The following is a 26764-nucleotide window of genomic DNA, read 5'->3' on the forward strand; positions in this document are numbered from 1 at the left end:
TCCTTGGTCCCTTGGTCCAGTGGTCCCTCCCGCTAGGCTGGGGAAGGGGCCTGTAGAAGGTTTTCCAATAACACAAGGGGGAACCAAACTCCTGGGGAAGGACGGGGCAAGCAAAGTAACAAACAGTCAGGAGGCTGGGGTGGGTCAGGCAAAGTAACAAACTCAGGAACGTAGGGCGGGAGCAGGGCGGGGCAGGCAAACAATAGGGAAAAAACTTCTGGGAGGCTATGGTAGGGAGAGAGGAAAAAACTGGGCTGTGGGGGGAGTAGAGGGGAGGCCCCCCACCCAATGCCACTGGGGGAGGGGGGCCAAGTCCAAGGTGGGGGGTGCACCCACGAGCGCTTGTGAGGCTCACTCCACTCCTTGCTTGCTGCTAGGTACAGTCCCAGATGGCGGTGGGGGGGGAGCAAGCGGCCCCGTCGAGGGGCGAGCAGCAGGTGCCCATGGTTAGCTGGGTTGGTGGAGGGGCTGGGGGTGGTAGAAAGTGTGGAGGGGGCAGCTGAGCTGGGGGGGGTGTGCTCCACACCTCTCCCCTGGCCCTCCACAGCAGCAAAGGCTCCCACTGCCCCAGGAACACAGTTGTTAGAGTCACTCAGTCCAGTAATGACAACCAACCCCCTCTGCCGTGTCCCGCAGCCGTCTCCCTCCTCCTGACGAGGCAGCAGGCTGAGAAGCAGCAGCAGCAAGCAGGCGGCAGCCAGCCAGGTGAGGACCGAGGCAACGAAGGTGGGAGTGGTGGTGGTGTTAATGGGGTCCTCGGTTCTCCTTCTGGAGGGATGGAGGTGGGGCTGGGGGGGGGCAGGCCGGCAAGGCCCCCCCTTCCCCACACCAGCAGCAACAGCACCAGCAGTCCTCCAGGGAAGGGAGCTCCAGCCAGCAGCAGTCCGTCTCGTTGAAGGAAATGTTGTGGAAGTTCCCCTTGAAAGAGATGCACCAGTGGGACCAGTTGATTCCTCTTCCCCGCGCCCCCCCATTACTGGCCCTTTGGGAAGTACCCCAAGCCTCAACTAAGTTCTCCCTGTCACGGAGTCACCGGGCGATGCTCTGGAACTACTCCATACGAAGCCAGTCAGGACTCTGGGGGAGCCTCCTCTCTGTGAGCAGACCGTCCCCAGGGCAAGACACTCACACAGCTTTGACCTTCCTGGGGCTGATCTCGGAGCATTCAGCATCCCCTTCCACACCGTGCGCTTCCCACAGCGAGTCCACACAGGCACGGCTCCTGGGGAAGCCAGAGGGGCCTACACCCCAATTCCACAGTCAGGCGTGACTCTCAGCCAGCCAGTAAAACAGAAGGTTTATTAGATGACAGGAACATGATCTAAAACAGTGCTTGTCGGTACAGAGAACAGGACCCCACAGTCAGGTCCGTCTTGGGGGGCAGAGAGGCCAGAGCCCCATCTGGGCCTCCCTCCATTTCCCCAGCCAGCTCCAAACTGAAACTCTCCAGCCCCTCCTCCGGCCTTTGTCCCTTTTCCGGGCCAGGAGGCCACCTGATCTCTTTGTTCTCCAGCACCTTCAGTGGGCACCTTTGCAGAGGAGGGGCCCAGGCCATCAGTTGCCCGGAGACAGGGTGTCGGCCATTCTCTATGCAGACACCGTCACACTGGCCCTCTAGGGCTCTGCGACAATCACACCCTTATCCCCCCACCTAGATACTTAAGAAATGCATAGGGGAAACTGAGGCACCCACCCAGTATTCAGAGAAAACATTAAGAACATTCCTACTTCGTCACATATCTCCCCCCTTCGAGACCAAACTGAGTGGGATCCCTTTTGCCCGTGGAAGGACGGGATCTGGAAAAGCCATTGGCTCCCTCATGGTATCTAGTATCCCGTCCTTCCAGGTGTCATGTTATCGGATTCGGTGGGGGCCGCCAGGATGGTAGCGGAATATTCGTGGAAGCGCCTCCCCGTATTTGGAGCCATGGTGTCAGGAGGGGTGGCACTGGTTACCACCTACTTCATGCTGCGGAAGTGTTTGGCCTCTGTAGCTGACGACACCCAGCGGGTTCTGAACAAAGCTCTGGCGGCAAAAGGGGAAAACACCATCTAAGATTTGGTGTTTCATTGGATGAGCCTGCTGCTGTCTAGAAGACACAGTCTTGGACTTCAAGCAGGAAAGATTCCTGCTTCTCCATCCGGGAGTTGCATATGTAGGCCAAAAAGCCTAATGGGAAGAAATTGTCTTAAGTAAAATTTTGCTTATTTTGCCTTATACTCCATTTTGCTAGCTTTGAATTAGTAAGAAGAAATTGTAGCCTTGAATTAGTATGAAGAAATTGTTCTGAGTTTATTTTTTGCTGATTGCATTAACATTTGTTCTTGGACGGATAGACGTTTTATGGCTGTAATTGCCTTATTTACAGTTTGGTGTGAGTGAAGAGTGTATGGTAATTAACTGAGCCAGGACAGCTGGGCCGGATGGTCAAGAAGGGAGTGGAGGAGACAAGAGGCACCAACTTTATGATCAATCACTCGGATGGCAGATTGACGACCCTAAAGCAAAGGCATACGCCCCAAGGACGAGATAAGGAGTTGAGCCAAAGGGACGAGAAAGAAACAGCTGCAGATCCTCCCCTAAGAATTCAAAATCATACTAATTAAGAGCAACCTTGACTACCTCATGATTGACGGTTCCGGTGTGACACAGCAAGGTCCATAGACTTGTATGGGAACTTATCGCTATAAAAGAAGGGTGTATTGCCATGGGACTTTGGGTTCGTTCTGCACCAACCTCGGAGCTTCGAATGCGTTCAACAGCCCAGCTCCCCTCCCTCGTGTGCAGGTTCAGCTGGCCACTGGAACTGACCGAGCCCTTGTCCGCTGCTGATCCCTGTTGGGGAAGGGAGGAGAGGAAAAGGGGACGGTCCAAAGGGGATCCTAACTTCGGAGAAGAGGGAGGTGGAGTGAAAAGGAGATGAGGAGAGAGACTGCAGGGAGCCACCGGTGGGGCAGGGCATGTGGGCAGAAGAGGTGCAGGTGTAACCTACACAGCTTGTGGGTGTGGTGTTCTGACCCATCTAGTAGCACCAAGACCACGGAGAGAGACAGAGATGATTGAGTTTGCTCTACAGCCTTAGCTAAGAGCCCGTTAGCTTTTAGCTCACGCAGTAGAAGCTGATGCACTAAGCTCCAGAGGTCCCAGGTTCGATCCTGCCTGTGGCTGACCAGGGTCTGTCAGTGTTACACAGGTACAGTGTGCGGCTGCTCGGAACAGCTGCTCTCCCCCGGGGCCGCCAGCCTGCTCCCCAGGAGGCCCTAGCGCGTTCGCTGCACGCTCACAAAAGCCGCACGCTTGCAAAAGCCGCCCCCGCTGCTCTCGGGGGAGGGGGGTGAGCAGGATCTCTCGGCTCGCAGGAGGCTGCTGGAAGATGAAAACCGCTGCAGACCGCGAAGGGAGGCCACACCCGGGGGAGGGGGGTTGAGGGGCTGCTTCTAGTTCCCCACGTGGTTTCCAGGAAATCAAGTCTGGCTGGTTTCCAAGTCCTGGTTTCCTCTTCAGTCATGTGGGACAGAAAGATCCAGCAAGCCCCGGCCAGGCCTGGGCCCCGCCTGCGAGCACCTGCAGCTGTCCTTGCCCAGGGCAATTGCTTCCACCAGCGCTCCTCGGAGTCCATCCAGCCTCCATGGAGGGAGGCTCCAGGCTTCTTCCCTTGCGGAACCGGACAGTGCAGGGAGAGCGGTGAAAGGCGGCGAGTCAGAGTCAGGGCCCCGGGGTTCCATCCCCAGCTGAGGGTGTAGCAGGGAGTGGGGTCTGCTGGAGGGGGGGTGGGAACCAGGACTTCTGGGTTCTCTCCCCAGCTCTGGGAGGGGAGTGGGGGCTAGTGCTTAGAGCAGAGAATCAACCAGCTCCTCTAGAGCAGCAGCAATAGCTGGTGTCAGGTCTCTGTATGGAGCGTTCCCTTGGGGCATTATCAGAAGAAGCCGTTTCTTGGCTCGCTGAAGCTCGCAGTGGACCCTGGAGGCAGCTGACTTGGGGTAACAGGGTCAGAACAACTTCCCCTTTTAGCCCTGTGATGCCAGCCGTGGGCAGCTTGGTCTGCGGCTTGGCTTGTGCCAATGTAGCCCACACACCTCCTGGGCGTGGTGCTCTGTCCTGTTTGGTGGCACCGAGATCACTGAGAGAGAGAGAGAGAAAATGAGCCCAGAGGTCCCAGGTTCAATCTCGCCTGCTGACAACTGGGGTCTGTCGGCGTTACACCAACTCTGACTTTCTCTCCTAACGGAAGCTTTAGAAGCAGAGAGCCAAGCAACGTCCACTCCTTCGCTCTGCCAGGACAGCAGACACGCCGCTGCAGATGAGATCTCCCTTTACCACCCCCTCTCTGATTCATAGCCCGGACGTCCCCAGTCTGAGCTGGCTGTGGGGGGCCGGGATTGCCCCCATGGCGCACTGCTCCAGTTTGCATCATGGCTCTCTTGGAGCCCACGGCAGCTGCCAAGTGGGTAACACACTTGATATGTAAGAAAAATTAAACATGAAGCAGTTATGCCAACCGAACCAAAGTCAGGCCAATAAAGGTTGCTGGGAAAGTCCCTGAAGGAGATAAGTAGAATGAAAGAATGCTTGTTTACGTTGCGGGGAGTAAGAAAAAAAGGGAGACCTGCATTCCTGCATTTTTGTACCAGATGTTCTGGGAACAGTTTGGTGAGGTATGGGGGGGGGGGGGGGGGGGGGGCACTGTTTTACACTCCCTGTTCTTGTGTTATCTCTGTTTTTAACTCCTCGTCTCCTGGCTGACACCCATATCGATAAGACAGTTAGTGAAGCATTACGATTTGCTAAAAGTTATCTACAATAAGGGGGTAGAAGTGCATGCATAATAGAGAAAGAGGATTTTAACTGACATGAGGGGGGTGGGCTGCTTTATGAATAAATCTGTGACGCGATGGGACTGTCTATAAAAACCTATTCGTTTTACTTAGCGGCTGCTGGTTCTCTTTGGAGACGGGCTGCTGTCTATTGTTGTGTGCACTCTTCAATAAAGAGCTTTGTGTTCGGACCTTGCTGGTGTTGCCTGTCTCTCTGCGGTCAGACAACGATCCGTGCCATCTGGGGTTCGAGTCCTCAACACCCTGATGTACTTTGCACATCCTCTACCACAGCAGTGTCCCTGTACGTCACCACCGCTGGCCCCTGCCGGGCGGGGGAGCCACCCTGAGAAGGAGGGACCCTGCAGCTGGGAATGAGGGACTGTGGGACAGCCAGGATTCTTTAGTTGACTGAACTCTTTTATTAAAAAAAAAAAAAAATTACGTCCAAGCAGATCTGAGATTCCCAATTCTTCATCAACAGTGAGAGACAGTCCCTGCCCCAGCTGAGATCAGGGCCCCGTTGTGCTGGGCACGGCTGAGACACAGCGAGAGACAGTCCTGTCCTGAATCGCTCGCAGTGCAAAGAGAGAAGACAAAGGCCGGGCGGGTCAGCAGAGAAAGGAGGGGGTTTCCCCAATGTCCATATGACAGAACTGGCAAGAGGACGCGGCCTCTCTGACTCCCGGTCCAGTGCCGTACCTACTAGACTCCTGGATATAGTGGGGCCTGCTCCAGCTCCTTCCCTGGCTCCAGGCAGCCCCTCGCTGCCTGAGGTTAAGGAAAAATCATGAGAGCGGCTGAAAACCCGGAGATTTTAAAAAAGAATCCAGGCGTGGCCAGGCCTAGTAGCTTCCTGGCATCTGGGCCTCCAGGGCCTGCCCTGCCCTGCGTTTCTCCACACTGGCGGGGCCACAAGCCCGGGTAGCCAGGAGTTTCCCATCCTCCTGAGACTCCGGGCGCCGGGGATGGAAGCCAGAACTGTCACAATGAAGATACAAGAGACGCCCTCGGCTCCCCCGCACCGAACTCGCCCTGCACGGCTGTCAGCTTCAAGTAGGGTGACCAGATGTTCCGATTTTATGGGGGCAGTCCCGATATTCGGGGTTTTTTCTTTTATAGGCTCCTATTACCTCCCATCCCCTGTCCTGATTTTTCACACTTGTTGTCTGCTCTCCCTAGCTTCAAGGGATTTCGGCTTCTGATTTCTGTCAGTTCCAAAGGGAGTTAGGAGCTGAAATACCTCTGAAGGTCGGGGCCCTTTTTTCAGTAGCGAAGGCAACGCTGCTGGGTGCTTTGGGAGTCACCCTCCAGCGCTTTCGAGAGGCAGGAAAGAACTCGCTGTGGTTAGTCTGTGGTGCTTTGTTCTTTCCTCTCTCTGCGCTGAAACGTGCTCAAAACATGCCTGAGCTGGAGACGCAAAAGCTGCCGGCTTTCTTATGAGGCCTGGGACCGTCCTGGCTTTGTCTGGGCGCCTTCAGTGCATTGAAATCAGGAAGAGCAGCGGGAAAACATTTTTTAATGTATAACTAGGGCCATTGGACTGGCCAGACAGGCTCAGCCCAGAGGCCCTTTGCGCTGTGTCCTGCCTCTGATAGTGATGGTACCTGATGTTTCAGTAGCAGGTTAGGGAGAGTCTGACTCAGGGACAGTTCCTTCCTGACAGCCGAGAGTTAGACGTTGATTCATGCCATGGAGCATAAGAGTGTTTAATCTTTTCAAACTTAAAAAAAAATTCTTCTCTAATGTCATTCTGGCTCTCCTCATTAGCCATATAAATGTCAGATCCCTTTTCTGGGTCTTGCTGGGCTCTTGCCTCAGCAAGATCATGTCGCAGTGAGTTCCACAGACAAATTCTGGGATTATATGAAACAACATGCCCTCTATTCCATTTCCAAGGGGCTGCCTCTCAGTTCCATTGCACACCCCCTTGTCCTTGCACTGGGGATCCAGGTGGGGAACCGCTTTCACCCCCTCACCTGCGCTCTCTGCTTTGTTTCCCAGCCCCGTGATGCTCTCCCTGTTCTTCAGCACAGAGAGCGAAAGGGAGAGGCTCATGCGCGCCAGCCAGTCCCTGCTGGGCTCCCTGCAAGGATGCATCTTGGCCACCCGCCCGCTGCTCTGCATCCTCACCCAGCACCTTGACACCAGCGTGCCCCTCGACCCGGTGGGGGGAGACGTCAGTGTGGGGGAGAACCTGGAGCGCCTGCTGCGGGCGGCGCAGGAGATGCACGCCACGGCGGAGCAAATGGACAGACACGTGCAGAAGAACACCAGCCGGGACCTGTACGCCCACATGGCCTCCCCCCACACCTCGCTGCAGGAGAAGGGGGCCATTGTCCGGGACTTCCACCAGGCCACCCTGGGGATCTTCGGCAGCGTGGGTGGCCCCGTGGTGGCCGTGCTGCTGCGGAACGCCGGCCTCCCCGAGCGGCTGGAGGCGGCTCTGCGGGAGGCGGAGGCCTCCCCGGTGCTGCGCCTGCCGATGGACGCCCTGCGCCGGAGCAGTGAGGAGATCGCCAGGGCCGTGTCTGCTTGTGTCGCCCCTGGGGGCCCAGCTGGGGAAACGGCTGCAGGGCCCCCCGAGAACGGCCCCTTCTCCGGGACTGGCGTGATGCAGTCTGGGCGACTACCTGCCCGATGCCCTCACGGGGCGCCGTGCTAGGAATGCCCTGGCAGCAGCCGCCGGGCACCTGGAGGAGGCGCTCCGGGCTCTGGCACCGGCCTGCAAGTCTTTCCAGTTGGCGGCTGCCGCACCTGAGGTCTCCATGGCCCTGATCACGGAGCAGCAGCCGGGAACGGGAGAGGGCCCGGGCCAGAATCCTCCCGGCATCGCCCATAGAGCTGAGCAGGCAAAGCCATGACAGCGCCCCCCTCACCATGGCACACGCACCGGCAGGCTCTGCCCTGGGCTCTGCGCTGGTTAACGAGCCCGGCACAGCCCAGCATGTGGGGCTGGCAGCCGGGAACCACAGCAAATAAAGGGACCTGAGCAAAACCGTGGGCCTGAGTCTTAGTGTTGTCCCGGCTGGCGTGCTGGCCCACCCGCCTTCGAACCAGACTCCCCTCCTGGCCCCTGGTGTAAATCAGGAGTGACTTGGGGGGGCGATTCCCTTCTCTGATGTAAATCAGGAGTAACTCCATGGGTGTCAAGGGGCTGATTCCCCCTCCCTCTGGTGTAAAGCAGGAATAACTCCCTTGGACTCAATGGGGCTGATTCCACCTCACTCACCCTGGTGTAAATCCGGAGTAACTCCAGGGGGTCAATGGGGCCAATTCCCCCTCTGTGATGTAAATCCAGAGTAACTCCGTTGGTGTCAAGATGCCATTTCCCCCCCAGTGTAAATCAGGAGTAACTCCACTGGAGTCAATGGGCCTGATTCCCCCTCACTCACCCTGGTGTAAATCAGGAGTAATGCAAAAAATGCCCTTTTCGAAAACGATTTTTGGGTCCAACTAAAACAAAAACATTCGAGGTTTTGGTTAGAAATCAGGAAGAAAGGCAGCAAATATTCTCCTGCCACGTTTAAAATACTGAAACCTGCTGGGTTTTAACCGGAAAACAAAAACCTGAGCCACAAATACTCCGGTTCCTGCTTTTTCTGCCTTTTTTTTTTTTTGGTGGGGGGAGGGGCACTGAAAAAACAAAGCGCTGGCAGCTCCCCCGCTGGGCCCGTTCTGTGGTTTCAGCCCCAGGCCAGGCGTTTACATGGCATCCGCTTCAAGCAGCTCCTGGTTCGGGTGCCCACTGCCCTCGCTCTGGGCTCCAGCCTTCTGCCCCCACTTCTGCCAGCATTTCCTCCCCAAATTTCCCTCGCTGCCCACATCCCGCTCCCCAAATCTCCTCCTCTCCCCCCATCCCGCTCCCCAAATCTCCTACGCTGCCCCCTCCCCACACACCCCGTCCTGCTCTCCTTCTGCTTGTTGGGTCAACCCCCCCATCATTTTTGAGTTTGGCCAACGGCGGTGGGGGGCAGGATGGGGGGAAGGATTAAGAAGATCCTGGCCCACCCGCCATTTATTTAAGTTTTTGGAAACTAATAGTTTTAATGGAACACCCACCATTTGAACCCAAAATGTCCCCATTGCCAAAAGGTTGAAGCCATCATTTAAATATCTACCTATCTATCTATCTATCTCCATACAGCCCCTCTATCTATCTATCTATCTATCTATCTATCTATCTAAAGTTTGACCCACAAGTGTTCTTGGTCCAGTTTTTCACTCTGTGTGCCGGGGGGGCGACCTGTGGCCTATTCTGGGACCTCCTACCCCCCCAGGCTGAGCAGACTCAGGAGTCCAGCCCCACAGGGCAGCCAGGGGGGGGTGTGAGTCTGAGCTCATTCCCCAGCGGAGGATGGTCAGGTCTGGGCATTGACCCGGCCCGTGGTGCTTTGCCTGGGCTGGACCAGAACCCACCCGCCCTACAGCGGGCCAGCCCCCATTAGGGTCTCACTGTGTCACCGGGGAAGCCACGCGGCTTCACCATCTCCTGGGACCGAACCTCAGCACCTCTAGCACCCTCCCTCCAGCGACTCCACCTGAGATGGGCACCTGAGGGAGATGTGAACCCCCAAAGGGGGCACTGCCCCCCCAGCATCTGCTGGGGCTCCCAGCTGGTGGGGGAAGGGCAGGCAGATTTCTCAGGTGGCTACACCCAGCATAGCCAGTCCTCGGTCAGCCCAGAGAGCCGGAAGCTACAGCCTGGGCCATGGGCAGCTCCGAGCCCCAGCCAAGTGTGGCCGCCCTTGGCTCCCTCTCTTCCAGCTGGCTTCCTGCAAGGGGGGGTCACCCTGGGCGTTAGTTGCTAGGTCGGAAATGTCCCGGCAGGTTGGCTTTGCCATTGTCTTCATGGACTCGCCAGCGACACTGGCCCCAAGTCGAGACAGCCAGGGATCAGCACCCCTGGGTGGCAGCCTGCCCGAGAGAAAACAGCCCTTTTCCAGCCCCTAGGGGCCAGCGCAGCACATATGGGAAACTGAGGCACACACGGTCTTCATACAAAGGAGTGCAGACACTTTCCACTGCACTACTCCATGCAGGTGCAACCTAAGACTCACAGGAAACATGCGTGAGCAGAGCTCCCACGACTGCTGGCTGGCATGGACACAACCATGGGACTGAATAACTCCCCCACCCCCATGTGTCTTGGGTGTGAGGGAACAAACACACACACACACACACACACACAGAGCAGGGCTTGTCCCCTCTAACACACACTCACACAGAGCAACTCTATGTCCAAAGGGTTCCTATGTCACTGTGCATCAGATAAGCGCCTCCACCCCCAGAGATTCCCCTCATGTGACTGGGGTATGTGTCCCAGCCTGCCGGGTGAAGTGGTGTCCAATGGTTATAGCAGGGGGGCTGGGAGCCAGGACATCTGGGTTCTGTCCCGGCTCTGGGAGGAGAGGGGAGTGGGGTCTAGTGCTTAGAGTAGGAGACTGTGTGCCAGGACTCACCGCAGCCGGAGGGTTTTCGGCAGTTCCGCCAGGGTCATTACACGTTTGCAGGCCCATCTTCCAGTCCCTGCCCGGCCCCACTCGCCCTAATGTGTGGCAATGAGGAGGCACCAGGCACATGATGGTTGCGGAAAAGGAGACGGGAGGAGATCTGAGGCCCAGGATCAGGACCCAAGCCTATGTGTCCACCCCTGGCTTGTTGGCTCTGGGCCATGGCCCAGCCCCTCACCCACGTTCCCTGCCATTCCCCTGCGCTGGACCCACAGCTTGAAGTCTTGGGATTTCCCAGCCTGGCCCCAGGTGCTCCGTGCGCTGATTGGAGTCACCCTGGGGTAAATCAGGAGTAATGCAATGGGAGCCAATTCCCCTCTCCCTCACCTGGGGGTAAATCATTTCTGTAGCTCTTCTCAGAACACTCCCCAATTTATCCAATGTCCTGTTTGATGCGTGGCTCCCCCGCAGAGCCAGGCACAGTCTCCAGTCAGGGTCTCCCCCATGCTGTATCCAGAGGGGACCCCACCTCCCAGCTCCTACTCTCTAATCCCCTGCTTCTCCGGCCCAGGGCCGCGCTTGACCTCTCAGTCCGGTGCAGTGGGTTCCTGTGACGCACTAGGGAGCGGGGCAGATGGACCTGGGAATGCTCCAGGGCAGTTTTACTGGGACTGTCAGCATTGGGGGTGGGATAGCAGGAAATGACTTTACTTGGGGGACGATACCTGAGCCTGTAACCTGAGCCAGGAGGGGGGTTGGGGCCAGGTGACACCTTTTCCGGGAAACTGGACAAAGGCTGGAGGAGGAGCTGGGGGAGGTTGGGTGAGACAGCTGGAGTGGGTTTCAGTTTGGAGCAGTCTGGGGACCTGACTGAGGGATCCTGTTTGTACCTACAAACTCTGTTTGGACTGTGTTCCTGTCGTCTAATAAACCTTCTGTTTTATTGGCTGGCTGAGAGTCTCAGTGAATCCCAGGAAGCGGGGGTACAGGGCCTTGACTCCACCACACGCCGTGACAGTTCCACCAGAATCTCCGGGTCCTTCCCGAATTGCTGCTTTCCAGGCTACAGCCCCCCACATGAAAATTGAAAGGTGGATATGGAATTGGTTAAAGGGGAGACTACAGCGGGTCACACTGACAGGTGAACTGTCAGGCTGGAGGGAGGTTACGAGTGGAGTTCCTCAGGGATCGGTTTTGGGACCAATCTTATTTAATCTTTTTATTACTGACCTCAGCACAAAAAGTGGGAATGTGCTAATAAAGTTTGCGGATGATACAAAGCTGGGAGGTATTGCCAACTTAGGGAAGGACGGGGGTATCATACAGGAGGATCTGGATGACCTTGTAAACTGGAGTAATAGTAATAGGATGAAATTTCATAGTGAGAAGTGTAAGGTCATGCATTTAGGGATTAATAACAAGAATTTTAGTTATAAGCTAGGGACGCATCAATTAGAAGTAACGGAGGAGGAAAAGGACCTTGGAGTATTGGTTTACCACAGGATGACTATGAGCCGCCAATGTGATATAGCCGTGAAAAAAGCTAATGCAGTCTTGGGATGCATCAGGCGAGGTATTTCCAGTAGAGATAAGGAGGTGTTAGTACCGTTATACAAGGCACTGGTGAGACCTCATCTGGAATACTGGGTGCAGTTCTGGTCTCCCATGTTTAAGAAGGATAAATTCAAACTCGAACAGGTACAGAGAAGGGCTACTAGGATGATCCAAGGAATGGAAAACCTGTCTTATGAAAGGAGACTCAAGGAGCTTGGCTTGTTTAGCCTATCCAAAAGAAGGCTGAGGGGAGATATGATTACTCTCTATAAATATATCAGAGGGATAAATACCAGAGAGGGAGAGGAATTATTTAAGCTCAGTACCAATGTGGACACAAGAACAAATTGATATAAAGTGTCCATCAGGAAGTTTAGACTTGAAATTAGATGAAGGTTTCTAACCATCAGAGGCATGAAGTTCTGGAACAGCCTTCCAAGGGAAGCAGTGGGGGCAAAAGACCTATCTGGCTTCAAGATTAAACTCGATAAGTTTATGGAGGAGAAGGTATGATGGGATAACATGATTTTGGCGATTAATTGATCTTTAACTATTCATGGTAAATAGGCCCAATGGCCTGTGATGGGATGTTAGATGGGGTGGGATCTGAGTTACTACAGAGAATTCTTTCCTGGGTATCTGGCTGGTGTATCTTGCCCACATGCTCAGGGATCAGCTGATCACCATATTTGGGGTCGGGAAGGAATTTTCCTCCAGGGCAGATTGGCAGAGGCTCTGGGGGTTTTTCGCCTTCCTCTGCAGCATGGGGCACGGATCACTTGCTGGAGGATTCGCTGCACCTTGAAGTCTTTAAACCATGATTTGAGGACTTCAATAGCTCAGACATAGGTGAGAGGTTTATTGCAGGAGGGGGTGGGTGAGATTCAGTGGCCTGCGTTGTGCAAGAGGTCAGACTAGATGATCATAATGGTCCCTTCTGACCTTAATATCTATGAATCTATGAAACTCCTACCACATGAATCGTGTTCCCCTGTTAGCCAGTGCACTGCGCGCTCATGGTGCATTGATTCTTGAAAATCCAGTGATTTGTCCCATGTCACAAGAGGAGTCGGTGGCGGATTCGAACCCAGATCTCCTGGATCTCTAAACGCGAGGCTGGCTGTTATCAAGAGTCTGTAGCACAAGTAGGGATGTTATTGACTTAGTTCATGGGCAGCGCCAGGGCCGTCCTTAGGATTTATGGAGCCTTACATAGTATTATTAAACTGGTGCCCCTATGCCCAATGGCAGCCCGGGCTCGCAGCCTGGGTGGGGGACGAGGCAGCAAAGGATACCGAGCTGCCCGGCCCCCCTCACGGCAGCGGAGAGTCACAGTTCCCTGCCGTTCCATCCGTTTCTCCCATCAGCTCCCACCCACCCCCCCGGCTCCTCGTCCACCCCTTTCCTGCCAGATAGATGGACAACGAGTTTCCATTTCTTTACTTCTGACTATTTGATGAACTAGTTTTAAGCAAAATCAGAACCTTCGTGAGATACCAAACCCTTTGTGATGCCTAAAATCTTTGGAAACATATTTTTTAAAGTTGGTGATATTTAATAAACATGTCTATTGTTCTGGAGATCACACAAAGTAAATTAGGGTTCCCTTTTTCTAAAAGCAATGAACGTTGTTATGAACACCTGAAACCTCTGTGACTGACTAATTGAAAATAATGTCTTTGTTTGAGTGAGGTAAATGTGTAGTCATCGGGAATGATTACGTTCTGAAGGCTTAAGAGTACATTTAAATATAAAATCAGCTTAGAAAAACTGATTGAGACAATGTGAAACAGAGAAGAGCTGCATCATGTATTCCATAATATCTAATGTTGTATTCAGCAAGACGGCTGACTCGCCCTTACGACAAAGTTTTTGCAAATAAATTTCTGACAAACTTCAGGGCATATCAAAAAACCCGAGACTGGCGTTTTTTATTCCCAAGTTTAGTGCTTTTAATTAGGTACCTTCTGCCTGTCCAGTCTTCCCCTTCTGGCATGCGGTGAGAAACATGCTCCATTTTCTTGAGAAAGAAATGGCAGAAGAGTGTTTTTTTCAACTGTCATTTGCTTCATTTGGGTTCAGGAATTTGACTGGAAGGGGGTGATCAGGAAGGGGGAGGGAAGAGAGGAGGGAGACAGTGGGGAGAGGGCGGGGCCTGGGCAGAGTGGGGGCGGGGTCTGGGGCGGAGCAGGAGTGGAGTATGGGCGGGGCCACAGGTGGGCTGGGGAGCTAACATCCCCGAGTGACAGTTTCACCCACCGCCCATGACAGCAGGTAAGAGCGGGTCGGCTCCCGCACACCCAGTGCGCGCTCCAGTCTCCTTAGGAAGGGCCCGTATTCACAGAGCCGAATGCGTCGGTGCTGCACATTCTGCCTGAGGGAGAGGGTACGGGGGTCTCTGCGGGAACTGTGACTCTCCGCTGCCATGAGGCGGGCCGGGCGGCTCGGTATCCTTTACTGCCTTGTCCCTCCCCCCCGGGCTGTGAGCCCGGGCTGCTGTCGGGCATAGGGGCACCAGTTTAACAATACTGCGTAGGGCCCCATAAATCCTAAGGACGTCCCTGCTGAAGATGTTGCATCCAGCAGGGCAGCCAGTGGAGAGGAGTGGTGAGTGAGTGCCTGGGCAGCAGAGTGAGAAAGGGGCCTCTTTACCCCAGCCCCTGGGTGGGAGGTGAACTCTGCAGATGCACCTCTGAACTCTGGGGCTGCACTGACCAAGGACAGCAACTGTGAGTGGGGTGCAGAGAAGGGACAGGCAGGTTGAAGGGACTTTTGGGTTGCTGAACTTGAGGGAAAAGGACACTGGCCAACCCACTTGGGGGTGGGTCTTTTGCTCATGGTTTATGTGCATGAACTCTGTTTGTGGTGTTTTCCCAAATTAATGCCAAGTTACTTCCCTCCTTTTATTAAAAGTTTCTTTGCTACACTCAGACTCTGTGCTTGCGAGTGGGGAAGTATTGCCTCTTAAAGGCACCCAGGGGGTGGTGTGTAATTGTCCCAGGTCACTGGGTGGGGACTCAAGCCATTTTTGTGTTGTATTGTTGAAAAGGAACCCCCTCAATACTGAGCCCAGCCCTTTTTGCTGCCAACTCTGACTGGCAGGAGGGTTACATCTATCCACAGCTGCAGAGTGAATCATTCTGTCCTCAGCAATTGCAGGTCCTCTTCTCTTCTCCCCGGGGCAGCCTGGTAACCCCTTCCTCAGCCTTCTTCCACGTAGAGAACAGACCTGAAACCCTGAACTCTCTGCCCCCACCCCGTGTCTGGTGCACAAAGAGAAACATGGGGAATTGATCCCCTGGCAATCTGTCTCCTGCTTAGGAAGACCTGAGGCAATCAGGCACTGGGCTGATTCTCAGCCATAGAATCGTAGGACTGGAGGGACCTCAAGAGGTCATCTAGTCCAGTCCCCTGCACCCATGGCAGGACTAAGTATTATCTAGACTATCCCTGGCAGGGACTTGTCTAACCTGATCTTGAAAACCTCCAAAGCCCCTCTGACAAGTACATTGGCCAGACCAGACAATCTCTATGCAAAAGAATAAATGGACACAAATCCGACGTCAAGAATTATAACATTCAAAACCCAGTTGGAGAACACTTCAACCTCCCTGGACACTCAATAACAGACTTAAAAGTGGCAATTCTTCAACAAAAAAAATTTCAAAAACAGAATCCAACAAGAAACTGCAGAACTGGAGTTCATCTGCAAACTGGACACCATGAAATTAGGCCTGAATAAAGACTGGGAGTGGATCATAGAATATCAGGGTTGGAAGGGACCTCAGGAGGTCATCTAGACCAATCCCCAACTCAAAGCAGGACCAATCCCCAAATGGCCCCTTCAGGGATTGAACACACAACCCTGGGTTTAGTAGGCCAATGCATAAACCACTGAGTTATCCCTCCCCCTACTGGATGGGTCACTACAAAAACTAAATTTCTGCATGCTAATTTCCCCCACGGTTACTCACACCTTCTTGTCAACTGTTTGAAATGGGCCACCCTGATTGCCACTACAAAAGTGATTTTTTTCTCCTGTTGATAATATCCCACTTTAATTGAATTGTCTTGTTAGAACTGACCCACACTTGGTAAGGCAACTTCCGTCTTTTCATGCACTATGTATATATATCTTCCTACTATATTTTCCACTCCATTCATTCGATGAAGTGGGTTTTAGCCCACGAAAGCTTATGCCCAACCAAATTTGTTAGTCTCTAAGGTGCCAAAAGTCTTCCTCGTTGTTTTTTCCAGTGCTGGAGATTCCACAGCCTCCCTGGGCAAATTATTCCAGTGATTAACCACCCTGACAGGAAAGGTTTCCTAATGTTCAGTCTAAACCGCCCTTGCTGCAATTTAAGCCCATTGCTCCTTGTTCTATCCTCAGACGTTCAGAAGAACAATTTTTCTCCCTCCTCCTTGTAACAACCTTTTATGTACTTGAAAACTGTTATCATGTCCCCTCTCAGTCTTCTCTTCTCAACACTGAACAATCCCAGTGTTTTCAATCTTCCCTCATAGCTCATGTTTTTTTTCTTGCTCTTCTCCGGACTTGCTCCAATTTCTTCACATCTTTCCTGAAATGTGGGGCCCAGAACTGGACACAAGACTCCATTTGCGGCCTAATCCGTTCAGAGTAGAGTGGAAGAATTACTTCTCATGTCTTGCTTACAACACTCCTGCTAACAGATCCCAGAATGACATTTGCTTGTTTTGCAACACTGTTAACTCATCTTTAACTTGTGATCCACTAGAACCCCCAGATCCCTTTCCGCAGTACTCCTTCCTAGGCAGTCACTTCTCATTTTGTGTGTGTGCAACTGATTGTTCTTTCCTAAGTGGAGCACTTTGCATTTGTCCTTATTGAATTTCATCCTGTTTACTTCAGACCATTAATCCAGTTTCTCCAGATCATTTTGAATTTTAATTCTATCCTCCAAAGCACTTGGAACCCCTCCCAGCTTGGTATCACACAGAATACACAAAGTGTATAAATGTACTCTCTATGCAATTATCTAAATCATTGTTGAAGATATTGAACACAGGGAACAGAACCAGGTTGTGTCGTCATTTGCACCAGTGCAAAAAGGGTCTGGCTGCTAAACCCCAACTGGTGACTAAATTCTTAAATTGCTCCTGTCAGATTTTTGTTTTATTCCTGAGCTGCAGTTTGAGCTACTGCTGCAGAGTTTATACACTGACTTGCTTGTTGAGGTTGAGCTTAGGGTTGGCCAGGAGTCTGGGAATCACTGACACTGCTTAGACTAGCCTGGGGCGTGCGGACTTTAGTTGCATTGAGCTCTGATAGTGGTTGGTTCATATGATGCTATAAACCACTTTTTTGCAACAGATTTACTGTATTCTGCAATCAGTAACTGTAATGAGGCCATATTGGAAATCCTGGGACTTCTAAAGGCCCCTCCCCCAGCCTAGCAGGAGGGACCACTGGACCCAGGAACCAAATAAAGACGGGGGACAACTAAGGAATAACAGGGACAGGAGTGAAGGTCATAGGTTCAAAACTAGGGGTACAGAGGGGTACACCGAGCAGAGAACCCCGGACAGCGCCCACTGCTCCTCAAAGCTGTCAAGGGAGCCAGCGGATGCCACCCAGAGGAACTCTGCCCAGAAGCATGAGACCAGGGAGGAATGGAAATAGGCCGCACAGTCACGGAGCACCCCTCGTCTAGCATCCTCCTCCTGGTATTGTAGATGGTGCCTTTAGCCAGGGCCAGGAAGAGGTTGACGAGGAGGAGCCGGAATAGGGGCTGCAACCAGGCACATTCAAGATAGCTTGCACCAGGGTCTCCCTCACGATGCAGAAGGCGCAGGCCTCGGGTATGGGGGTGAACCGCGCCAGGTGGACGCCCGTGCTCATGGCTCCATGAAGGCGGAATAGAAGCTGGCCCTGGCAGGCCGTGGGACCAAGGTGGAATAAAGGCTGGCCCAGCAGGGCTCCTCACCCTCGACAGGTGGTAAATAGTCCCGCAATTTGGTATCGGGGCGGGACACGAGGGTGAGGAAATGCAGAGTGTGGAGCATGAGCATGTGCAGTTGGTCTCTGGGCACGGTCAGGAACCAAACCAGCTTCAGGGTGCGCAGCCGGCTTGGAGTGTGGGAGCGGGGAGGCCGGTGGTGGTGGTGGTCATGGAACAGGGGCTGAATAAAAAGGTCCGGAGGGCCCAGGGTAAGGAGTGGGTGGGGAACACCCTCTTGCAGGGCCCGCTGCAGGAAGACAAGAGAAATGGGTGACAAGGCAGCCCCCACCTCCTGGACTACGTGCAGGGGGGTCGGAAGGGTGGAGAGCCCCATATGCCGACCAAGCGCACGGGGATCCACCCAGTCCCCCCTGTCGTAGTCCAGGAGCTCTCCGACCCTGGTGATTTCTGCCAGGACCAATCTCTGGTGCATTGGGGTAATTGAGAAATGGCAAAGTGACTGGCGCAGCCCATCATCTTGGTCCCAAAACCAGATGGGACGGTCCGCTTCTGCATCGACTTTAGGAGGGTCAGTAATATTTCAAAATGTGAGGCCTACCCAATGCTGCAGATTGATGTACTACTAGACTGCCTGGGGGACGCACAGTACATCAGTACCCTGGACCTCACAAAGGGGTATTGGCAACTCCCCCTAAGTCTGGGCTCTCGGGAGAAGACTGCCTTTTCTACCTCCACCAGGTGGTATCAATTCACACGAATGCCTTTAGGTCTTCATGGGGCACCAGCCACTTTCCAGAGATTAATGGACGGGGTCCTACAGCAACACAAATCCTTTGTGGCTGCGTACCTTGACGACATGATAATTTACAGCCGCTGTTGGGAGGACCACCTCAACCAGGTCACCGCCGTCCTACGGGCCCTGCGGGATGCCGGGCTGATGGCCAACCCCAAGAAATGCAAAATTGGCTGGCAAGAGGCATGAACTGGTGTTCTTCAGCCCTGACTTTGACAGGGAGTTCCTGCTACAGACCGATGCATCGGAGGTGGGCCTGGGGGCAGTCCTTTCACAGGAGGTAAATGGGGAAGAAAACCCTATATTATATATCAGCCGTAAACTGGTCCCCCGAGAGCGAAATTATGTGGTGGTTGAGAAGGAAGCACTGGCCGTCAAGTGGGCCGTGGACGCCTTACTATATTATCTTGTAGGCGGCCCCTTCGTACTAGTAACTGACCACGCGTCTCTGAAGTGGCTACAAACAGCAAAGAAGACAAACCCTCGGATTATGCGGTGGTACGTAACCCTGCAGCCTTATGCCTTCACCATTCAGCATTGACCATAGAATCATAGAAGATTAGGGTTGGAAGAGACCTCAGGAGCTATCTAGTCCAATCCCCTGCTCAAGGCAGGACCAATCCCCAACTAAATCATCCCAGCCAGGGCTTTGTCAAGCCTGACCTTCACCACCCTCCTAGTAAAAAAGTTTTTCCTACTATCCAACCTAGACCTCCCCCACTGCAACCATTGCTCCTTGTTCTGTCATCTGCCACCACTGAGAACAGCCAAGCTCCATCCTCTTTGGAACCCCCCTCCAGGTAGTTGAGGGCTGCTATCAAATCCCCTCTCACTCTTCTCTTCTGCAGACTAAATAACCCCAGTACCTTCAGCCTCTCTTTGTAAGTCATGTGCCCCAGCCCCCTGATCATTTTTTTTGCCCTCCAATTTGTTGCCCACTGGACTCTCTCCAATTTATCCACATCCCTTCTGCAGTGGGAGGACCAAAACTGGACACAATACTCCAGGTGTGGCCTCACCAGTGCTAAATAGAGGGGGAAAATCACTTCCCTCGATCTGCTGGCAACATTCCTATAAATACAGCCCAATGTGCCGTTGGCCTTCTTGGCAACAACAAGGGCACACTGCTGACTCATATCCAGCTTTTCATCACTGTAATCCCCAGGTCCTTTTCTGCAGAACTGCTGCTTAGCCAGTCGGTCCCCAGCTTGTAGCGGTGCATGGGATTTTTCCTTCCTAAGTGCAGGACTCTGCACTTGTCCTTGTTGAACCTCAACAGATGTCTTTTGGCCCAATCCTCCAATTTGTCTAAGTCACTCTGGACCCTATCCCTACCCTCCAGTGTATCTACCTCTCCCCCAAGCTTAGTGTGATCTGCGAACTTGCTGAGGGTGCAATTCATCCCATCATCCAGATCATTAATAAAGATGTTGAACAAAACCGGCCCCAGGACCGACCCCGGGTACCGGCTGCCAACTAGACACTACCCATTGAGCCGACGATCTAGCCAGCTTTCTATCCATCTTTATAGTCCATTCATCCAGCCTATACTTCTTTAACTTGCTGGCAAGAATACTGTGGGAGACGGTATCAAAAGCTTTGCTAAAGTCAAGATATATCACGGCCACTGCTTTCACCATATCCACAGAGCCAGTTATCTCAGCTTCCTCTCCTCCAAGCGCTTCAAAATGGATTCCTTGAGGGCCCACTCCATGATTTTGCCAGGGACTGAAGTGAGGCTGACTGGTCTGTAGTTCCCCAGGTTCTCTTTCTTCCCTTTTTTCTTCCAGACAGAGCTGTGTGCCAATGTGATCAACTTTGGCTGGTGTTGGGTTACAAATGACGTCAGTGCAGGGGTCATGAAATGTTGTTATCCTTATTGTGTGAGCAAAGGGCAGCAGAACTGTGCTTCGCCTGTCCGGACTGAGGGGGTCCCCTCAGCTGAACTGAACTCGCTAAGCAGCGGGTTGGGATGCCAGTGCCCAGTGCAGAGTGAAGGAGGGTGGGGAAGGTGGAGACAGGCGTGTTGCCTGGTGGTGCGGGCTCTGCTGACGAGTCCCATGTGCTATTAACCTGCCCCTCTCCACAGTTCAAAGACAGAGCTAACTAAGCTCCATTGAAAGTCTTTTGTTTTGTTAAATGAGCAATCGTCAGGTCTAAGTGCTGCTTAGGTCTGCTGTGGAAGAGACTGCCCGCCTGTATGAGCAGGGAGGTTCCCCCTGTGATGGGTTGGATCACAGAAACCCCCTTGGGGTTGCCAATTGATGTGCCAAGACTACTTCTGCCCCTGCTTTCCTGCCCTGCCAGCTTGGGACTCCAGAGCCCTGCCTGGTTTGAGCCAGACTCGCTAGCCTGCGGCAAACCCAGACCCAGGTCTGAACCACGTCCCTAACAGCTGTAGGCTCACCTGGAAGCAGCTTAGGAAGTGTTCCTGTCTCTAACACTCAGATGCTCAACTCCCAGTGGGGTCCAAACCCCAAATAAATCCATTTTACCCTGTATAAAGCTTGAATACCAATGCTTCACAATTGTGTCACTCACACAGGAATCTGGCTTTGGTTCTTGGCTGGACATTCAGCTTAGCATGGTTCCTTGCATGCCTGCGGTACTGCCCGGGCCCGTGGACCTCTGGCTCTTTGGGATCCTGTTGGAAGCCGTCTCCACGGGGGAGCAAATAGCAGCTGTCAACAGCAGGAACCTGGAGTCAGGGCCAGGCCAAGATGTTTTGCTGCCCAGGGTGTGTCTGTGCCATGCGCCGAGCGTGTCCGGTCTCTGCACTGTGTGTCTGTGCCCTGCACTGAGCGTGTGTGCCATCTGCACTCTGTGTCTCTGCCATGCACCAGTGTGTGCATGTAGGTGTGTATGTTAGGGTGAGCAGACAGCAAGTGTGAAAAATTGGGACGGGGGTGGGGAGGAATAGGAGCCTATATAAGAAAAAGACCCAAAAATCGGGACTGTCCCTACTGGTCACCCTAGTGTATGTGCATATTTCCCTGCTGCCCCATGCTGGAGGGGCTGAGTTCTGCTCTCTCTCTCTCGCTCGCTCTGTGGGTATGGGGTGTGTGTGTGTGTGTGTGTGTGTTATCAGTACACACTGTCACCCCCTGACTGCATGGTGACATTTAGAGCTGTGTGTCCACCTGGAAATGTGCTGAGGGGGGGCAGGTATCTTGGCTCCACTCTGCCCCACCCCTATTACCCCCCCCCCCCCCCCCCACCGAGCTGGCTGGGGTGAGGCCCTGCCCTACTTCCTAGCCAGCTGCTGCTTTCACTTTCCCCACTCGCTGATCAGGAGCGAGCCAGAGCTGGAGAAAGGCAGCAGGAGAGAGCCGGGGGCCCAGCCAAAAGCAGGCAGGGGAGGCCCCCGCACAGAGAGGGGGCGGCAGGAAGAGGGGGAGCGAGGAGCCCACAGACGGTGACAGCAGCTGAGACACTGCGGACGGACGGGGTGAGCCGTGTGCCCACAGATTGCTGCCCCTTCCCGGAGACCATCAACCCCCCCTGAGCGCAGCCCAGCCTTGGGGACGGTAAGAGATTCCCCCTGCTAGGGATTTTCCTTCCCATCCTCAAATTCCTCTCCCCCCCTTCCTGTGAGTTCCTGGGGAACACCCGGCCCCTGGGCCCCCTTTGCGCCTCCCCCGGTGTGGCTGCAGTTTGGGGCTGTGTTTGGGGCAGCTGCTAAGCCGCCCTGCAGAGGAACTCATGCTGGGGACAGTGTCCAGCCTGTGGCCCGCAGGGGGTCGGATTAGGTGGCCCCCAGGGCAGTCCCCTTCCGGCTCTGCAGTCGATGAATCTGCGTTTTTCACCTGCAAAAGCTGTGGCTGAAAAGACTGTGCCCAGCTCTGGTTCCTCAGACTCTCCTTGGCATCAGTAGAAATAGCTGGGCCCCAATGCCGGTGTCCTCTGTTCCCTGTGCGCCGAGCTGGGATGGGGTCCGAGAAAGCCGTGTGCTCCCCGTCTTCCTGCCAGGACTTTCGGGCGAGCGAGAGCAGCTGCAGGGCTCCCCACGGCTCCTCTGACCTAGAGAGCAGCCAAGGGAGAAGGCTGGGTCTGAGCATCGCTCTGCCTATTCACAGATGACATATTGTCCCCGTCAACAGCAATGCGCTGGGCTGGCTTGAAAATCTCCCCACTCATTTCCAGGAGTTCATGGGAGCTGAGATCTTGTGAAAATTCTCACCTGTGGGGCTGCGCGGTGCTCAGATAATGGGGGCCCTGATGTCAGCCAGGGGCTGTGCAGCTCCTGGCATAATGGGGGCCCTGAGCTCAGTCAGGGTCTGTGCAGCACCTGGCCCAATGGGGTCCCTGATCTCGGTCGGGGTTCCTATGCACTACTATGCTATAAATAATAAATAATGATTAAAACCAAACAACTCCTGTTTTTTCCACACAGCCCCTGCCTCATTCAGTGCACGGGTCCGATACGTAAGGGGCAGAGTTAAGGTTTCATGGGCCACCATAAATGTGCCTTTTCCTAACTTTTGAGGGCTTGACACTGCGCTGTTCGCTCAGGATTTTCTGGACATAGCCTTAACTAGGAGCTGAAATGTTCAATCATAGAATCATAGAATATCAGGGTTGGAAGGGACCTCAGGAGGTCATCTAGTCCCACCCCCTGTTCAACGCAGGACCGATCCCCAATCAAATCATCCCAGCCAGGGCTTTGTCAAGCCTGACCTTAAAAACTTGTAAGGAAGGAGATTCTACCAGCTCCCTAGGTAATGCATTCCAGTGTTTCACCACCCTCCTAGTGAAAAAGTTTTTCCTAATATCCAACCTAAACCTCCCCCACTGCAACTTGAGACCATTACTCCTTGTTCTGTCATCTACTACCACTGAGAACAGTCTAGATCCATCCTCTTTGGAACCACCTTTCAGGTAGTTGAAAGCAGCTATCAAATCGCCCCTCATTCTTCTCTTCCGTAGACTAAACAATCCCAGTTCCCTCAGCCTCTCCTCATAAGTCGTGTGTTCCAGTCCCCTAATCATTTTTGTTGCCCTTCGCTGGACTCTTTCCAATTTTTCCACATCCTTCTTGTAGTGTGGGGCCCAAAACTGGACACAGTACTCCAGATGAGGCCTCACCAATGTCGAATAGAGGTCCTTCTAATGTTTCTTCTTCTCTGCCGCAGACTGAGCGCCATGGCTCTCGATGAGTTCAAAGCCGCTGTCTATGAAGGGAGGCTGACAGATGCGATTTCTAATGTGCAGCAGAGACCGCTGGAGTCGTTTAACAGCCACACCCTCAGCATCGCCATCACGGGGGAGTCGGGCTCCGGGAAGTCCTCCCTCATCAACGCCATGCGGGGGCTATGTGCTGGTGATGAAGGCGCTGCTGAAACCGGGATGTTAGATACCATGAGGGAGCCGATGGTTTATTCAGATCCCATCCTTCCAGGCGTCACGCTCTGGGACCTGCCAGGGGTGGGGACGTTCTATTTCCCTCTCGACACCTACTTTGAGCGGCTCAATTTGAGCCAATACGAGTTCTTCATCATCGTCGGCTCCCAGCGCTTCCGCTCCGACCACGCCTGGCTGGTCCGTGAGATCCAGAGAATGGGCAAGAGGTTCTACTTTGTGCGCTCCAAAGCCGACGTGGACCTGGATGCTTCCAGGAGGCAGCGTCCCTCCAGCTACAACCAGGAGAGGATCCTGCAGCAGATCAGGGAGGACTGCAGGAGAGGGGTAGCAGCTGAGGGAGTGGGCCACCCACAGGTTTTTGTCGTTTCGAGTAGGGAAACCAACTGCTACGATTTTCCCCTCCTGCGACAAACTTTGCAGACGGAGCTGCTGAGCCTGAAGAGACATGCCTTCCTGCTTAGCCTGCCTGCTGTCGCCTCCCCCATTGTCAACCAGAAGAAAGCCGACCTGAAGGGGGAGATTTGGAAAACAGCCCTTTTCTTATGTCTTCTCGCTGCCATTCCTGTCCCAGGCCTCGCTTTCTTGTGCACCTTCTTTGGCTTCAGGAAACACCTGTTCCGACACTACAGCAGCTTTGGCGTGGATGACAGGTCCCTCTCTGCTCTCGCCCAGCGGGTTGGGGAGCCCGTGCGGGAGCTGACGGCTGTGATGACGTCCTTGGGAACGACCCCCATGATGGCTCTGAAGCTGTTGTCGGATTCGGTGGGGGCCGCCGTGATGGTAGCGGAATATTCGTGGAAGCGCCTCCCCGTATTTGGTGCCATGGTGTCAGGAGGGGTGGCGCTGGTTACCACCTACTTCATGCTGCGGAAGTGTTTGGCCTCTGTAGCTGACGACACCCAGCGGGTTCTCAGCAAAGCTCTGGAGGCCGAACGGGAAAACACCATCTAGGATTTGCTGTTGCATTGGATGAGCCTGCTGCTGTCTAGAAGACACAGTCTTGGACTTCAAGCAGGAAAGATTCCTGCTTCTTCATCCAGGAGTTGATGTGTAGGCCAAAAGCCTAATGGGAAGAAATTGTCTTAAGTAAAATTTTGCTTATTTTGCCTTATACTCCATTTTGCTAGCTTTGAATTAGTACGAAGAAATTATTCTGCGTTTATTTTTTGCTGATTGTGTTAACATTTGTTCTTCGAAGGATAGATGTTTTATGGCTGTAATTGCGTTATTTACTGTTTGATGTGAGTGAAGAATGTATGGTAATTAACTGAGAAAGGACAACTGGGCCGGATGGTCAAGAAGGGAGTGGAGGAGTCAAGAGGCACCAACTTTATGATAAATCACCTGGATGGCAGATTGAGGACCCTAAAGCAAAGGCATACGCCCCAAGGACGAGATAAGGAGTTGAGCCAAAGGGACAAGAAAGAAACAGCTGCAGATCCTCCCGGTAACAACTCCAAATAATGCTAATTAAGAGCAACCTTGTATACCTCGTGATTGACAGCTCTGGTGTAACACAGGTATGTCCATAGATTTGTATGGGAACTTATCACTATAAAGGAAGGGTGTATTGCCATGGGACTTTGGGTTCGTTCTGCATCAACCTTGGAGCTTCGAATGCGTTCAACAGCCCAGCTCCCCTCCCTCGTGTGCAGGTTCAGCTGGCCACTGGAACTGTCCGAGCAACACTAAGGACTAGTAACTGTAAGATTCAGCTGCAGAACCTTTTGGCTGTGTGTGTGTGTGTGTGTGTGTGTGTGTGTGTGTGTGTGTGTGTGTGTGTGTGTGTGAATGGAAGCACATGCTGATTTTAATACTTAAAATTGTACTCTCAATAAACACGGTGTATTGCCCACCATAAACCATCTGGGGCGTCGTTGCACACCAGTCAAAGCACCCACAATGAATGAGACAGAGTCAGTAACAGCTCAGTGCTCCTGAGGTTTTACCCCACAAGGAATGGGGCAGCTTCCTTCTTCACATTCATACAACAAAAATAAAATTATACTGAATCCGGTTCTATCAACCTAGGTCCCGCTGGGCTCCTCCATCCCTTCGGTATCTGAGCACCTTACAAACATGAATGGAGTGGATCCCCGCACTGGGGCAAATCAGCTGTCATTCCATTGGAGTCAGTGGGGAAGATCCCAGCTGGGGCCAATCAGCTGGAGCTCCATTGCAGCTTAGAAGCTGAAGGCCTTGTCCTCATGGGACAGTTTTTCGGTACAACCTAAGGTGTGAATTTAAACCGATAGAATGATCCTGGTGTAACCTTGTGTGTGGACGCTCTCACGCTGGCAGAACAGTGGCTTTTTTCAGTTTCGTTTATGTCACTTGGGAGGGGGTTTAAGCTGAACCGGAGAATGTCACTGTTCTACCGGCACAAGAGCGTCCACGGGGTAGGGGGTTAGAGCCGTGGATCCAGTAAACCTGGCCTTTGAAGACAAGGCCCAAAAGCCTCATTAGAATCCTGGCCTGTGAATCTGGTCAGTTGCATTTAGCTGCAATGCTGGGGCAGTGGGTTTGCTGTGTGTGTGGTTTTCCATGCTGACCAGTATCGTCTTGTTGTTTCCTTGCTCTTTTTCTTGGCCTGTTTGTTGAATCTACCTATTGCCAATAGTCTTACACTTAGATTGAAAGCTCTTCTGGGAGGGCCTGTCTTTGTGTTATATCTTCGTACAGCGCCTGACACAGTGGGGCCCTGGTTTCTATTTGCTACCGTAATACAAACAACTCACAATAATTGGCCCATAATATGGCCCATCGCCATATAAACAGGCTGACAGTCAATATCGATTCTAATCACGGCATCTTGCGATCACGTGACGCTTTATTGACTCATTCAC

At 53.3% G+C, this 26764-nt stretch overlaps 2 protein-coding genes and 1 long non-coding RNA gene across 5 annotated transcripts; all 3 read left to right on the forward strand.

Annotated features, from left to right (window-relative positions):
• The first annotated feature begins 2345 nt into the window (after nucleotides 1-2345).
• LOC122463726 lies at nucleotides 2346-25784 on the forward strand. Its single transcript, XR_006287324.1, has 2 exons — nucleotides 2346-2788; nucleotides 25574-25784. It is a non-coding gene; the product is annotated as an uncharacterized LOC122463726 (long non-coding RNA).
• LOC119564116 lies at nucleotides 3832-7816 on the forward strand. The gene is made up of 2 exons (XM_037882884.2): nucleotides 3832-4465; nucleotides 6820-7816. Exons 1-2 carry the CDS (start codon nucleotides 4302-4304, stop codon nucleotides 7478-7480), a joined length of 825 nt encoding a protein of 274 aa, XP_037738812.1. The 5' UTR covers nucleotides 3832-4301; the 3' UTR covers nucleotides 7481-7816.
• Nucleotides 21826-25784, forward strand: LOC102934529 (interferon-inducible GTPase 5). Of its 3 annotated transcripts, XM_037883365.2 has the most exons (3): nucleotides 21856-22084; nucleotides 23690-24779; nucleotides 25171-25388. In XM_037883365.2, exons 2-3 carry the CDS (start codon nucleotides 23700-23702, stop codon nucleotides 25183-25185), a joined length of 1095 nt encoding a protein of 364 aa, XP_037739293.1. In that variant the 5' UTR covers nucleotides 21856-22084; nucleotides 23690-23699; the 3' UTR covers nucleotides 25186-25388. The 3 variants fall into 3 exon arrangements, with proteins under 3 accessions (XP_027678858.2, XP_037739293.1, XP_007053414.3); XM_027823057.3 differs by having other exon boundaries at nucleotides 21826-22084; nucleotides 23690-25784; XM_007053352.4 differs by lacking the exon at nucleotides 21856-22084 and having other exon boundaries at nucleotides 23667-25388.
• Nucleotides 25785-26764: the final 980 nt, after the last annotated feature.

This window comes from Chelonia mydas, chromosome 24, assembly GCF_015237465.2.
Source record: "Chelonia mydas isolate rCheMyd1 chromosome 24, rCheMyd1.pri.v2, whole genome shotgun sequence".
NCBI classification, from domain to species: Eukaryota; Metazoa; Chordata; order Testudines; family Cheloniidae; genus Chelonia; species Chelonia mydas.

Bases quoted from the DNA above. Each gene is read 5' to 3' on its own strand.
- LOC119564116 (XM_037882884.2), top strand. From the start codon at position 4,302: ATGAGATCTCCCTTTACCACCCCCTCTCTGATTCATAGCCCGGACGTC. The intron at 4,466-6,819 runs GTAAGAAAAATT...TTTGTTTCCCAG, and splicing joins GTGGGTAACACACTTGATAT to CCCCGTGATGCTCTCCCTGT.
- LOC102934529 (XM_007053352.4), top strand. From the start codon at position 23,667: ATGTTTCTTCTTCTCTGCCGCAGACTGAGCGCCATGGCTCTCGATGAG.